This window comes from Camellia sinensis, chromosome 13, assembly GCF_055761805.1.
Source record: "Camellia sinensis isolate YWXY chromosome 13, ASM5576180v1, whole genome shotgun sequence".
Lineage (NCBI taxonomy): Eukaryota > Viridiplantae > Streptophyta > Magnoliopsida > Ericales > Theaceae > Camellia > Camellia sinensis.
In genome coordinates this window covers 64,501,767-64,516,167 of record NC_138973.1, presented here as the reverse complement: position 1 = coordinate 64,516,167, position 14,401 = coordinate 64,501,767, and the positions used below count along the sequence as shown (strand labels likewise).

The window sequence follows — 14,401 nt, the reverse complement described above, 5'->3', positions numbered from 1 at the left end:
CAAGCTTCTAAGCAATGATATTTAAGTTTTAATGATACCATTACCTCCTTCAGATTTAAGAAAAATGCAGTTGATCAGTGCATATATCTAAAGGTTAGTGGGAGTAAGTTCATTATTTTGGTGCTATATGTGGATGACATTTTGCAGCTAGTAATGACCTTGGCTTATTGCATAAAACCAATGAATATCTCTCCAAGAACTTTAAAATGGTCGATATGGGTGAGGCAAATTATGTTATTGGCATAGAGATCTTTAGGGATCGATCTTGAGGATTGCTAGGACTATCTCAGAAAGGATATATTCGTGTTTCGGAGAGATTAAATATGCAGTTTTGTTCAGCCGGTGATACACCCATCATGAAGGGTGATAAATTAAGTGAAAAACAATGTCCAAGGAATGACTTGGAGAGAAAACAAATGAAGGACATTCCATATGCATCAGTAGTAGGGAGCTTAATGCATGCCCATACATGTACCATACCAGATATTAGTTTTGCAGTTGAAATGTTGGGAAGATTCCAAAGTAATCCTGGAATGGAACATTGGAAAGCAGTGAAGAAAGTTATGAGATATCTTCAGGGAATGAAGGACTATATGCTCACCTATAGGAGATCAGAACAGTTGGGAGTGACTGGATACTCAGACTCAAATTTTGCTGGTTGTCTTTATAGTAGAAAATCTACATCAGGTTTTGTTTTTCTATTGGCTAGTAGAGCAATTCTATGGAAGAGTGTGAAGCAGTCCACTATTGTTTTATTTACTATGGAGGCTAAGTTTGTGGCATGCTTTGAGGCTACAAATCATGCTTCATGGTTGCGAAATTTCATCTCAGGACTTGGTATTGTTGACTCAATTGCCATGCTGTTGAAGATATATTATGACAATATCGCAGCAGTTTTCTTCTCTAAGAATGAAAAGTACTCCGGTGGTTCCAAACACATGAAAATAGAGTACTTAGTTGTTAGAGAAAGAGTCTAGAAACAAAAAGTGTTAATTGAAAACTTAAGCACCTCTCTTATGATTGCTGATCCATTCACAAAGGGATTCCCACCAAAGACATACAAAGAGCACGTTATCAGGATGAGTCTTTTAAGCAACCCATGATGTGTATGGTTAATCTTGAGTTCTTATTTTTATTTGATACAATTTGCGTAATAATAATTTTGTTTCTATTTCCCTGTTTCTAAAAGTGTGTATACACATTAATTTGAATATTGATAAACATGAAATGTCTTAACAAGACAAATTACAGGAGCCTTTTAGGCAAATAATTACATATCCCGATAATGGACTGGGTTGGTGAAGGTTATCGATGGTGTGGTGCATAGAAGGAAATATGACATAAATGTTATATAATCGCTATAACTCACATTGGTGATCTAAAGTAATCACAGTATTATAGTTTCTAATATATTTGAACTTATTGGCTATTTTTAAAATTTCGTGATCACGTGTCAAAGTTTTTAGTATGGAATCCAATGAGTCAAATTTATTTTTATATTGCATATTTTGAAAAGAAAAGAAAAAAAAACTCATAGTTGCATCATAATTGGCTTAATGGGTCAAGTGGGAGAATGTTGGACTTATTTTCTGGTATGACCCAATAGCCTACATATCTTTTACATGTTTTATTTTATTTGGACTCCACAACTAGATAAAGTCAATATTTGAGATAAAATTCAGTAATTAGAATTTTAAATATGGGATAATTACTCTTCTAAGATAAGAAGGAAACCTTGATGGACATGAATTCTTCTGATAGAGTTTATCTGGCCATCTTCTCTTCTCTATATAAGGATAGGTGACTCCCCTTACATAATATGAGTATTTTTTCATCATTCAAAGTTTTATAGTCATCCTAATTAAGAGAGACATAGAGAAGAAGGTGAGCCAAGAATCCAAGATTCAATTATTAGGGATATTTTCTCAATTTCTCTAATTCAATGACTGACAGAGATATGTTCGTTTTATTCTTGAGATGTATAGTTTTATTCTTAAGATGTATTGAATTCAATATTATGTAAAGTTCAATTTTGCATTATTATGGTTACATGTACATTAATTTTTACATCAACAACTCTTCAATTTAGGGAAACAATTCATAATTCTCAATAGCCAAATAGTTCTTTGGCAAAACCTTGAAAATCTTCAGATCGGTGAGATTCGCAGGTGAAACTGTCAAGCGAAGGGCGAGATAGTTCTGCTAGCGGAAACGGGAGTTGTCGCTAGTGCCTTGGCTATAAAAGAGCCTTCGATGAAAAGATAGAAGAGAAAGATGTTGAGTGCGTGAAAAGGGTAGAAAGAGAGGGACATTGATCGAAAGAGGAGTGAGAGAAGGAGATGAGGTTTTAGAGAATTTCGTATGTTTTATATGTAGAGGGGGTATTTTAGTCATTTTACGAGAGTTAATGCCTAAACCTTTTTGAGGAAAAAAAAATTTAAATCTAAATCTAAATTTATGAGCTGAATATATTTTTTATAAAATTTTAACAAAAAAATATTAATTGTTAAATTTTAAAAAGACAAATTATGAGTTATAAGTTTCATTTCGAGAGTGAGTTGACTTTTTAATTTTTCGATTATTTTAATTTAGAATTAAAAAAAATTATTTGAATTGGCCTTTTTAATTTTTTTAACTTTTGTAAAAAAATAAATAAAATAATTATAATTCAAATGTGATATTTTTTTTATTAATTTTTAATTTATTTTACTTTTTTCAACTATTTTGATCGGGCAGTCTCATAAAAAAGGAGGGCATAATTTTACATCGCGAACAATAATTTACACCGGTGCATAATTTACACCGGTGCCATTGGGGAAGTAAAATAATTTTTTTTTTTTTAGTTTTTAAATTATTTTGAGTCAAATCACTTATCATATTTTTTATACACAAAAAAACAAAAAAAAAACAAAAAAAAAAATTTGAAAAGTTAACTTTTAGCTAATTTTTCAAATCAATTAATATTATATTTATCAATTTATATATCAATTGATGATATAATATAATTTAAAATATTTTTAATTTTTATAATTTATATAATAATTAAAATTAATAATAATATTATTACTGATATTAATATAATAATTAATATACTAATTAATACATGTAAAGGCACATTTTCAAATCACTTTACCTCACAACAATATTGGGAGACAGAGAGCGGTCAGTTTGGGCAGTATGTCGGGCAAGCATTAGTCACGCCACGTGACCGCCCCACCCTTTGCGTATAGGCGTGGTTTCAGAAACATAAATATTATTAGTAATAAAATTAAAATATATTAATATAAATATGACCCAGGAGCAAAGGGGGCAACAACAAAGCGTGCTTTGTGCTTCGACTATCTAGAGAGAGAAAATCCAAATCAATTCTAGAGAGAAAAATACTTTCTTACCAATTTTAGGTCGATTAGTGTAAAAATTTCTGAGAGAGAGCACACACATAACTGGCATTGTTGCTCGCCTTGTTTCATACAAAGACTCGCTGTTTTGCTTCGCTGGTTCTTTGTACAACTCGTCGCTCGTTCAGGGATTCAATTTCGAGGTCTATTTAAGTTCAATTTCGGAAGTATATATATATATATATATATACAAAGCTCTTGATCTGGTTGGTGCTTTGTATATTTGGCTTGTTTGTTTCTCGAGAAATTATCGAAAGCAAAAAGAAAGTTTAGCATGGAGTGGCCTGCGTATTTGGACGAGTATGAAAAGCTCGTGACAAGGATGAACACTCCGAGGTCAGTTTTGCTATCAACGTCAATGTTTTGAGCTCTTCTTGCTTTGTAGTGAATATGAGCAAGTAAAGCAATTTCTGCAATTTTCTTGGAGTCATGGTTTTAGTCGACCCTGTTTTGTGTATTTGGTTCTTCAAAATTTTCGATTTGGAGCTTCTCCGAGTCTGATTTTTCACATCTGGAAAACTTCTAAATTTCTATTTCAGAATCAGAAATTAATTTTTGTAGATACTGTGTAATTTCTTCTTATTTATTTAATTAATTATTTTTTTTTCTTTTTTGCTTTTTGTTTCGTACTTTTCTATTTTTCCTTCCGAAATCTTTGATCTCTGATCTTCATTATTCTTCTTTCCATAATTTCGTACTTGACTTTTCCATTTACGACAATTTTGCATTCACATTCTACAATTCAATTTTCGTGTGTGGAAAAAAAGGCCTCTCTGACTTGTCTTGGGCTCTTCTATTGCAGAGTCATGATCGACAATGCTTGTTCTGCCAACGCAACTTTGGTCATGGTAAGCTTCTCAGAAACCCTAACAAAAAACACTCATCAATAGAGACAAAATCTGACAAAATTTTTGACTATTCGTTTCTTTTCCCTTGGAATTTTCCAGGTTGATAGTGTGAGAAAACACGGAATTCTTCTAGAAGCGGTTCAAGTTCTCACGGATCTAAACCTTTCGATTAAGAAAGCGTACATATCTTCCGATGGAAGGTGGTTCATGGACGGTAAGCACAGCGAAACCTTCCTTTTTAATCTCAATTATGGAGCTTCTGCTAAACTGCGCCTCCTCCCAGGAGCACATTAGCGTATTTATATTTTCAAAAAGAATGAAACTGAAGATTCTTGAGAATTTCCATTAATGGTGGTTAGAATTTGCATTTACAGTATTTCACGTGACTGATCTGAAGGGAAACAAGTTAGCGGACGAGAGCGTTATTAATTACATTGAAAAGGTATTAAAAAAAAAAAAAATTTCTTTCAAATCTTAATCACTATTTAAATTGATGAAAACTAAATAATTAATTAATTTTTGATTTGTGTTGCTGCAGTCACTTGGTACAATTCATTATGCGACATCAAAATGCATCGATGGCTTGACAGCTCTGGAACTAACCGGAACAGACAGGCTCGGCCTATTGTCCGAGGTGTTTGCAGTGCTATCTGATCTGCAATGCAACGTGGTTGAATCGAAAATGTGGACCCATAATGGAAGAATTGCTTCACTCATTTATGTAAAGGATTGTGATTCAGGTTCCCCCATTGAAGATTCCCAAAAGATCAATAGAATTGAAGGACGGTTGAGAAATGTGCTTAAAGGGGATAATGATATCCGGAGTGCCAAGACAACAGTATCCATGGCCGTTACACATACAGAGCGAAGACTTCATCAAATGATGTTTGCAGATCGTGATTATGAGCGTAAGCCCATTATAAGGACCAGTGGCGATCGCCCTCTTGTTGTGGTTCAGAACTGCTTGGAGCGGTGTTACTCTATTGTGAACATTCAGTGCAAGGACCGAACGAAGCTTCTGTTTGATGTCGTATGCACGTTGACAGATATGGAATATGTTGTCTTCCATGCCACCATCAACACAACAGGGGACACAGCATATTTGGTAATAATATATTCTTGAATCCTTTCATGAATTCAATGTAAAATTTTAAATTTCAGAGTTTATTTACCTGGGTTTTGTTTAATTTGGTTTCAGGAGTTCTTCATTAGGCACACAGATGATACCCCAATTAGTTCAGAAGCTGAAAAGCAACGGGTGATTCTATGCTTACAAGCTGCAATAGAAAGGAGAGCATCCGAGGTATTGTTCTTTTCCCGCTTTGACAACAAGAATTATTGAATTGTGAATTGTTGTATAAGATTTGAAAGTCTCATAGGCTAGTTTTGTGATGACAGGGTGTGAGGTTAGAGCTATGCACAGCCGATAGGAGCGGGCTCTTGGCGGATGTAACCAGAACCTTCCGCGAAAATGGTCTAAACATTACAAGGGCGGAGATATCGACTACAAGTGAGACGGCTTTAAATGTTTTTTACGTGACGGATGCGAGTGGGTACCCTGCAGACCCAAAGATCATCGAATCAGTGAGACAAAAAATTGGAATGAGTATCTTGAAAGTGAATGAATTGCCATTGATACATCATCAAAAGGCAGAAAGTGATGAGGAAACAGTAGGGGTTGGTGGGGCTGTGTTGTTATCACTTGGGAGCCTAGTGAGAAGGAATCTATACAATTTGGGATTGATCAGATCATACTCTTGAAGAAAGAAGACCACTGTATTGGCAATTGGTTTTGGGGGGATTCTCCAAAAGGGTATATACTTTGCTTCGGAGTTAGGGCATGTATGCATAAGATATAATTAAGGAGAGGAGGTGGGTTTGGTGATAGTTTGTTATTATGGGGGGCCACTTCCACCATTTCAAATTGTGTAATGAGGTAAAACAAGGGGGGAAAAGAAAGCTGGAATTGTGTTTCTGTAAATAAAAAAAATAAAAATAATTGCAAAAATATGGAGGTACAAGTATGCTTGACACTCCCCTATGATTTTGCAATTATTTTCATTTTTTTGTTCATTGAAATTCAATTCTCCCAATAGTAAATAGATGGTGGTGGTGAGTTGTGATTAGGGTTTGGTTTGTTGCTGACTGTCTGGTGGCAGGTTGAAGAAAATAGTAGAGGTAGAGAGGGAAAAGAAATTGGTTTTACACAACACATATGTACATAACGATGTTTTCTTTAAGTATTTAGTTATGGTTGACGTGATTTTTTTAACTCTCTCTCTCTCTCGGTTGTGATGTTTTTGTTTTTGGGTGCTGTTTGGTTGGAAGGAAGAATCTAGTCTTATGAATTTTGATTAATTCAAGGGGACAGGGGTCAGTTTTCTACTAGTATTAAATTTAATTAACCATTGTGACAAGATTCTTATTTTGATACCTCTGTTTCTTTATTAGATTCTATATATATTTTTTCAAATTCAATCTGCTTAATTCAGAATTACTTGGGTACTAGGTAAAAGACAAGTTTAAGAATTTCCCATTTCACTGTGGCATATTCTAGGTGGTGAGATTCTGATGTAAAATCTTTGTAATCTGAAATAAATATAATGCTAACAAATTAAAACAATATATATTAACAATATCTCAAATCCAATGTATTCTTGAGGAAGAATTGACTTATTCTATGGGTTGAAAATAAAATAAAAAGAATGAAAGACTTTGTTGATTCTAGAAAGTAATAGTAACCGACTAAAAAGGTCCAATAGTCGGTGATGGGGAGGAGATACTTTAATTAAGCCAAGTTTAGGGGAAGTCTTTGTGGTGAGGGCTTATTAGCTAGCCGCCATGAGAAAGGTTGACAAGTATCTCTCTGCATTCACACTCAATTTTACAAGCTGGTTTGGTTTTAGGGACCCATTATAATTTGAATCCAGGAATTGATTGTGCTGGTACACCAACTAACTACTACTCACCTCCTATTACCTAAATTGTTTGGTTGATTTTACTAAGAAAAAGAAAATGAAATAAAATAGTAAGTAGTCATATATAATAGCATATGTTGAATTCAACCATGGTAAACCGTCTTTTAACGAGACAATAATACTAGAAAGAGTATTTTGTTATTGTATTTGGTTTATTATGTCATATGGTAAACATTCATATTTGTTGTATATTAATGCCATTTATATTGAACTTATTGAATTTAACAAATGTGAATGTGTCCTATAAATTGTTGATAAACAAAATATGATATGTTATAAAAGATGTAACATATATAAGGTTATTAGGGCTTGTTTGATTGACAGAATTAGAATATAGGATTGAGATTATTAATCCGCAAGTCCAATAATCATGTGTTTGTTTTAAAATTTTGTATCAAGATTATTAATTCAATGAATAATTAATCAAACAAATTTGTAGGATTATTAGTAATGGGGTAGGGGTGAGATTATATATCCTGAGCTGAGAAATAAAATAAAAATATTTTTTTTCCCTTGACTAAAAATTAAAACACTTATTATTTTTATATAATTTTATATTTTAGAAGGCTAAAAATAATTTTTAAAAATTTAAAAATATTTTTTGATATTTATTTTATAAAATTAGTTTATATTTAAAAAAAATTAAAAAATAAACCAAACATGGTCTTTGTATTTTGTATTTTTATTTTGCTTTTATTTATTTATTTATAATTTTTTTCAAAACCACGTTTATGAAATTTTTTTGATAAAGTAAAGATTGTGAAGAAACATAAATGGTGGGTAAGATTGAAAAAGAAAATAAATATAGTCATTATCCTACATTCATGTATTTTCTTATCCAATACAAATCAAACAATGGACAATGAGATAATTTATCCTACTAATCTAATTGGATAGTGAATACCACACTAATTTGATGGAATTATTAATATCTTCACTGTTAATCCTGTGAATCAAATATGACCTTAACTCATCAGTAACACATTTAATATTCAAAGTTTGATACTTAAATTTCATAATTATAATATTATTGTATTATTTTTACAGGAAATACTATGGTGCATACCTTTTAAAGAGTGTGCATCACATACACCTCATAACTAAAAAGAAAAATAGTATAATTTCAATTTTATGAATCATAACTAAAAGAAAGAAAAAAATATTATAACTAAACACAACATGAGATGAGTCATAATTAAAATAATATTATAACTAAATAAAAAAAAATAGTCATAACTAACTAAAGAAAAAAATGTCATAATTAGAGATATATATTATATACTATTTTTGAAAGGATGTATATTAGAATTTCCCTATTTTTATAGAAAAATACTAATCATAGCACAACATACAATAGCTAATATTGGTATGTGTGTAAAATCGTATTTAAAAAAAATATAAAAATGTCTGAAATGTGTATTGAATTTTTTATTTATATTATTTACTTCTTGACAAACTTCTATTGAATCGGCATTAACAAGACCTATTTTTGTAAATTATTTGATTGTTAGTCACTGCAGCTGTGTAGATTCTAAATGGTGTTTCATATTTTATTTGTTGGATTGTTCATACAGACACACTTGATTTCTAGCTTAAAATATATACAACTAGAATTAAATATCTAAAGTAAAATCCAAAATATATTTAATCCCCCCACCCCCCAAAAAAAAAAATATCCAAAAAATATGAAATATATATTTTTTATACAAGTTGAAGCCTGCAAGTGAAGGTATATATATTATAATCATATTTGTATTTTTATATGTTGAATAATATGGATATTTAAAATAGTTTAATGACAAAAATTGCAATTAAAATTTGAGAGTGGTCAAATGGAGGGAGAGAGACGGCTAGGTTGTTTTACACCTGTCTCTTTATCCCCGCCAAAGAAAACGCCACTACTCTTGACACAAGTGTTGTAATTTCTTTCGTCCAAATATTCTTTATTCTCAGTTCACCTCGATAAATTTTGAACAGTACTCGTAAATGTGATTTTAAGAAATTGAGAGTACTTAATAAAAATTGAATATGAGACTTGGAGATAATACATTCCCAAACCTCCAAACTGCACCCATTAAACCAACCCCTTAAGGTTTATACTAAAACAAATTTGTAATTTTTTTATTGTTTCATTTCAATACACTTACAATATTGGGTTATATATAAAGAGTTTTGAGGTATAAAAATTTAGAAACATTGTGTAGCAACAATAAAAATAGTGAAATTTAAAAATAGAGAATTCCTTGCTTGTTTTGAATTTATCTCTTCCCTCCTTATTTCAAAATTCTATTATCGTTTGAATCTTTTTGGGTTTGTTCGATAGTGCAATTAAGTTTCGTTTGTTTGAGTGAAAAATAATTTTTTTTTTTTTATATTTTTATGTTTGGTGATAGTGGTGATAGAACGAAAGTGGAGATAGAACGAAGGTGGAGTTGGGGGTGGGGGTGGGGGTGGGGGTGGAGGTGGAGGTGGTGGCATGGTGGTGATGGCGACGGTGACAGTGATGGTGGTGAAGGCTGTGGTGATGATGGTATAGTGGTAGAGGTGAGAATAATGGTGGTGATGTGGTGACATTAATAAAATTTTAGTCTGGAAAACGTTTTTCACTTTTTAAAAGTAGAAATTATGTTCCGTCGAAATAAATTTGTTTTCCATTGATCAGAAAAAAATATTTTCCGTTAACTTTCGTTTTTCATCCAAACAAATGAAATGTAAGAGTGACAAGCAATTATTTGTTTATCTTATCACGGTATTTAATTTAGAATAATTTTATACAATAGTGTTAGAATGATTGTATTTTATTTATGAATCATGCAATTCTGATTGAGTTTTTCTTTAGATTATTTTACTTCAATTTTAGTTTCTAATTATTTGTGAGAATACAAAAATAATTTGATTGAGTTGTTAGTTTGTCACTTTGTAACTAGGTTATGAAACAAATCAAGTTATTCGAATTCAATTTGTGCTCAATTCATTAAAAACTTGTTTAAAGTAAACTCATTATGTAAATATTATGTTAAAACAAGTTAAACACATTTAATAAGTTATTAAGTCAAAACTTGAACAATCTACTATTTGGATCAATTCAGACACATACATTATAAAAAATCAAGTTATTCAAGTGTAACTTATGATCAGTTTAGTTAAAACTTAGATATGCGATGTGATTTTGGTCCCAAAAAATAGCTCTATCAAATGTGCCCAAAAAATAGCTCCATCAAATGTGCAAACAGCGACGGACAGTGGGTCAATATTGACACACGTAGTAAACTTTAGGGTCTTAAGTTGAAAATTAAAATTCTAGGGTGTGAATTGATTCAATTTTGTTTTGAAAGAAGTCCTCTATTTTGTGAAGGAACCAGATATTTTTTTTTTAAAAAATCAAATCCTCTGAGGTGGAATAGTGTTTTTCCGTAGGGGTAATGGTCTCTAGTTAGAAATCTAAGGCTTGTTTTGGCAAATGGATAAATTGTTATTTTTTAACTTCTAATCTATTTTGAAACATATTATTTTTTTATTTTTTCATACGTTTTTTAAAAAAAAATTAAAACAAACTAAAAAATTAACTTTTAACTTACTCTCCAAAGTCATCCTAAATAAACCAAATTTAGTAATGGATAGTATATGTGCATTAGTGAGGAAAAATAGAGATGCGATGGAGCTGGACTTATTGTAGTGTGTATAGTAGAGAGAGAGAGAGAGAGAGAGGTGTAATGTAGGGGTAATTTGGAAAATTAGTTAAAAGTTAATTTTTAGTTTTTAATTCATTTTGGGATCATATCACCTCTCATATTTTTTATATATAAAAAGACAAAAAAAATTAAAAAAAGTCAAAAAGTTAACTTTTAACCAACTTTCTAATCACTCTATAATTACACTTGGTTTGATATAGGATAGGACATATCATGGGTGTTTGGGAAGTTACTATTTTAGTAGGTTATTTTAATTTTTGACTATTTTAATAGACTAAATTTTGTGTTTGGGAAGATAATTGAATTTTTTATAGTTGGATGTAATGTTTGTGAGAAAAAAAATAAAATAATTAAGTAAGATAATAATATTACTCTCTCCGTTTCAAAATAATAATTCATTTTTGGGAAATTTAATTTTTTTGATAGTATAATTATTACACTTTAAAAATATTAATTTTTCAAAATTATCTTTTGATAGTACATTTTTTTGGAATTATAAATTGTTATAATTGTATTTTTTGTGTTGTTAATAAATTTAAAAGAAAGACAAAATAAGAAATTTATATTATTTTAATCCTTGATTTTTGAAAAGTGATTAATATTTTGGGACAATGAAAAATGTATTAAGAAACTAATATTTTTGGACGGAAAGAGTATAATTTTATATTATAGTAATGGAAATTACCTAATTAAGCTCATGACAAAGGGGTGTTTGATAACATAATTTAACACTTAAAACTGAATTGATTAAGTGATAATTAAATAAATTTGTTTGATAATAATAATTGATATCACTTAAAAATTTAAATTCCTCTTAAAATGTAGACTAAAATTTAAAAAAAAATTAAGTCATATAAAACTTACTTAATTTTAATTGAATTTATAAATATTAAACATAATATCAATATATACTATTATAAACTCACCATCACCACCGCTACTACCACCACCGCCACCACTACAACTAACACCACCACCACCACAACAACAACCACCACCGTCATACCACCGCCACCACTACCATCACTACAACCACCACCATCATGCCACCGCTACTATTACCACCACCACCATGCCACCGCCATTGCCACCACTATCGCCATTACTATAACTACTACCACCATTATGCCACCACAACTACTACCACCACCACTACCACAATTATTATCACCATCACCACCACTACCACCACCACCACCACCACCACCACCATGCCACCGCCACCAGTACTTCCATCACATTCATTACCATTGTCATTATTGTCATAAAAACACCATCATTAACTACCATTACTATCGTTACAACCACCATGCCACTACCACTACCACTACCACTACCACTACTACCATCACAATATAAAAATTAAAATATATAATTAAAAATAATAAATTTTAAATTTGATTTTATACATATCAAATAATTTATTTTTAATTTAACATTTAAATTTTTTTATCAAATAACTTTTTAACTTAAAAAATTTAATATTCAATTTTCAATATTTAATTTTTAATCTTCAATTTTTAATTTTTAATTTTATCAAACATCACCAAACATGAAGCATTAACTTAATCATGTCTATAATATTTTATTAATTAATAGACATTATATAAAATCGTATCAACCTTTCATTTAATATTTGTTCACAACTCACGTGGTATGGACAGTGTCGTATTTTCGGTGTAACGGCTCTATCATTAGGGAACTTAGATGTTCGCTGGAAGTTTTGTATTCCATACTTCTCAAAATAAATCATCTTATTATTAATATATATCTTTTTAGATATTATTATTTTTTGTCCAGTCTCTCTATCAAATAAAAATGATTTAGAACTCTAAATAATAAACTCTGAAGTCACTACTAGTGTATTAGTAATGGGATCCATCACTGTTAATGTGATAGATGTGTCTCTATCAAAATAAGAAATCATAAAATCAAAATGTCCCGTGTAAATAAAAACTCTCATCATTAAAATCTACCTCTCATTTAAAATAAAAAGTCTATATTAGTTAGGAGAAATATTATAGAAGAATCAGTCACAAAACCAACCATTAAAACTCTTGCAACAGATGATTTTCTAATAATTTTCTAACTAATTCTGTGTGTATAATGCTATTGCATTAAGAGTATCTTCAACGGTGTATTAATTTTTGTATTAAATTTGAGCAATAGATTCTTTTGATATCAAGTGCTTTAACGTAGGAATTTCATCAAAATACCGATCGACCAGGCGGGTGACCAGCCAATATAATTTTTTTTTTTGCCTTGAGGCGGTAGATCAAGCGGTCGACTAGTCAGTGCAATTTTTTCACAAAATTTTGCCAAGAGGTGCTTATTTGGGAGGACATTCGGTGGTAAAAATCAAATAGCTATGAACAGTGATTCGATAAAAGATATATTGGTACTCAATTTGATGAAAGAAAAGTAAAATTCTGAATTTGATATCTATTTGATGAAACGGTTGAAACAGAAAAAAGAATAATATTTCACCAAATTCAAATTTGATGACAAATCTAAATAACCATTGAAAATGATCTAACAAAGATTAATTCTAAAAATATAAGTTGTATTTCTCCTTATGAATAATACGTTAGCAAAGCTTAAACATAAAAATTTAATTAATAATTTTTCTTGTTACAAAGGAAAAACAAAATGAATTTTAAATAAAAAATTACAATATAAAAATATGATTCTAACATTATTGTAAATGTTATTACCTCAGTCAAACAAAAATTTCAACTTCCTTTGGGTGAGATTGAGATTGTGACTAAAGTACTGGCAAAGTTGGTGGCTGAGCTGGCCTTTTGCCTTTCCACAGAGAGAATCACATGAACTAGATTAGATTATCAAATGAGTGCACATGGGGTTATTCGAATTCGAATCGAATCACATATAAATAGGTAGTTTTGTAGATACAATACGAGTATATACGGTTTAAAATATGACATTATTACGAGTTACAAGTGGACTGCGAGTTTTACCCGCACCCGTAAGAATCCGTCTACACTTAGACTCTTTCATATATATATATATATATATATTTAAAAAAATTTATGATGGAGTTTGTGAGTTTACAAATGTTTTTATTTTATTTAATGAGTTTGAATTGGATGAAATTTGACAATAATTCATTGTTATTTTATTATTACATTTTGGATAAATGTAAAAGTTAATGAAGAATTATTTTTATGTTAGTTTAGGATTTTGAATGATTTTACTTTAATTGTATTGTTGGATAGTGAATGATTTTGATGATTTAGTTTAGGATTTTGAAAAAAGTGCTTGTGTTAGTTTATAAGTTTAGGATTTTAAATGATTTGTTTGTGTTAGGAATTGATTTTGTTGTGTTTGTAATTTTATAAGTTTTAATTCATTAATTATTAATGTTGAGCATTTTAGAAAATGGAGGAAAAAATGCTTAAAATAAATATTTACAAAACGGAAAAAAAAAGACCCAACAATAAATTTTTAAAGAAAAAAATTCAATC

General features: G+C 30.3%; 1 protein-coding gene and 1 pseudogene across 1 annotated transcript; both read left to right on the top strand.

Annotated features, from left to right (window-relative positions):
- Positions 1 to 323: 323 nt before the first annotated feature.
- LOC145805449 (secreted RxLR effector protein 161 pseudogene) lies at positions 324 to 977 on the top strand (annotated as a pseudogene).
- Positions 978 to 3,275: 2,298 nt separating this feature from the next.
- LOC114262034 (ACT domain-containing protein ACR8) lies at positions 3,276 to 6,518 on the top strand. The gene is made up of 7 exons (XM_028202361.2): positions 3,276 to 3,734; positions 4,201 to 4,246; positions 4,346 to 4,460; positions 4,621 to 4,688; positions 4,785 to 5,351; positions 5,445 to 5,549; positions 5,645 to 6,518. The coding sequence occupies exons 1-7, from the start codon at positions 3,673 to 3,675 to the stop codon at positions 6,005 to 6,007; spliced, it is 1,326 nt and encodes a 441-aa protein (XP_028058162.1). The 5' UTR covers positions 3,276 to 3,672; the 3' UTR covers positions 6,008 to 6,518.
- The last annotated feature ends 7,883 nt before the right edge of the window (positions 6,519 to 14,401 follow it).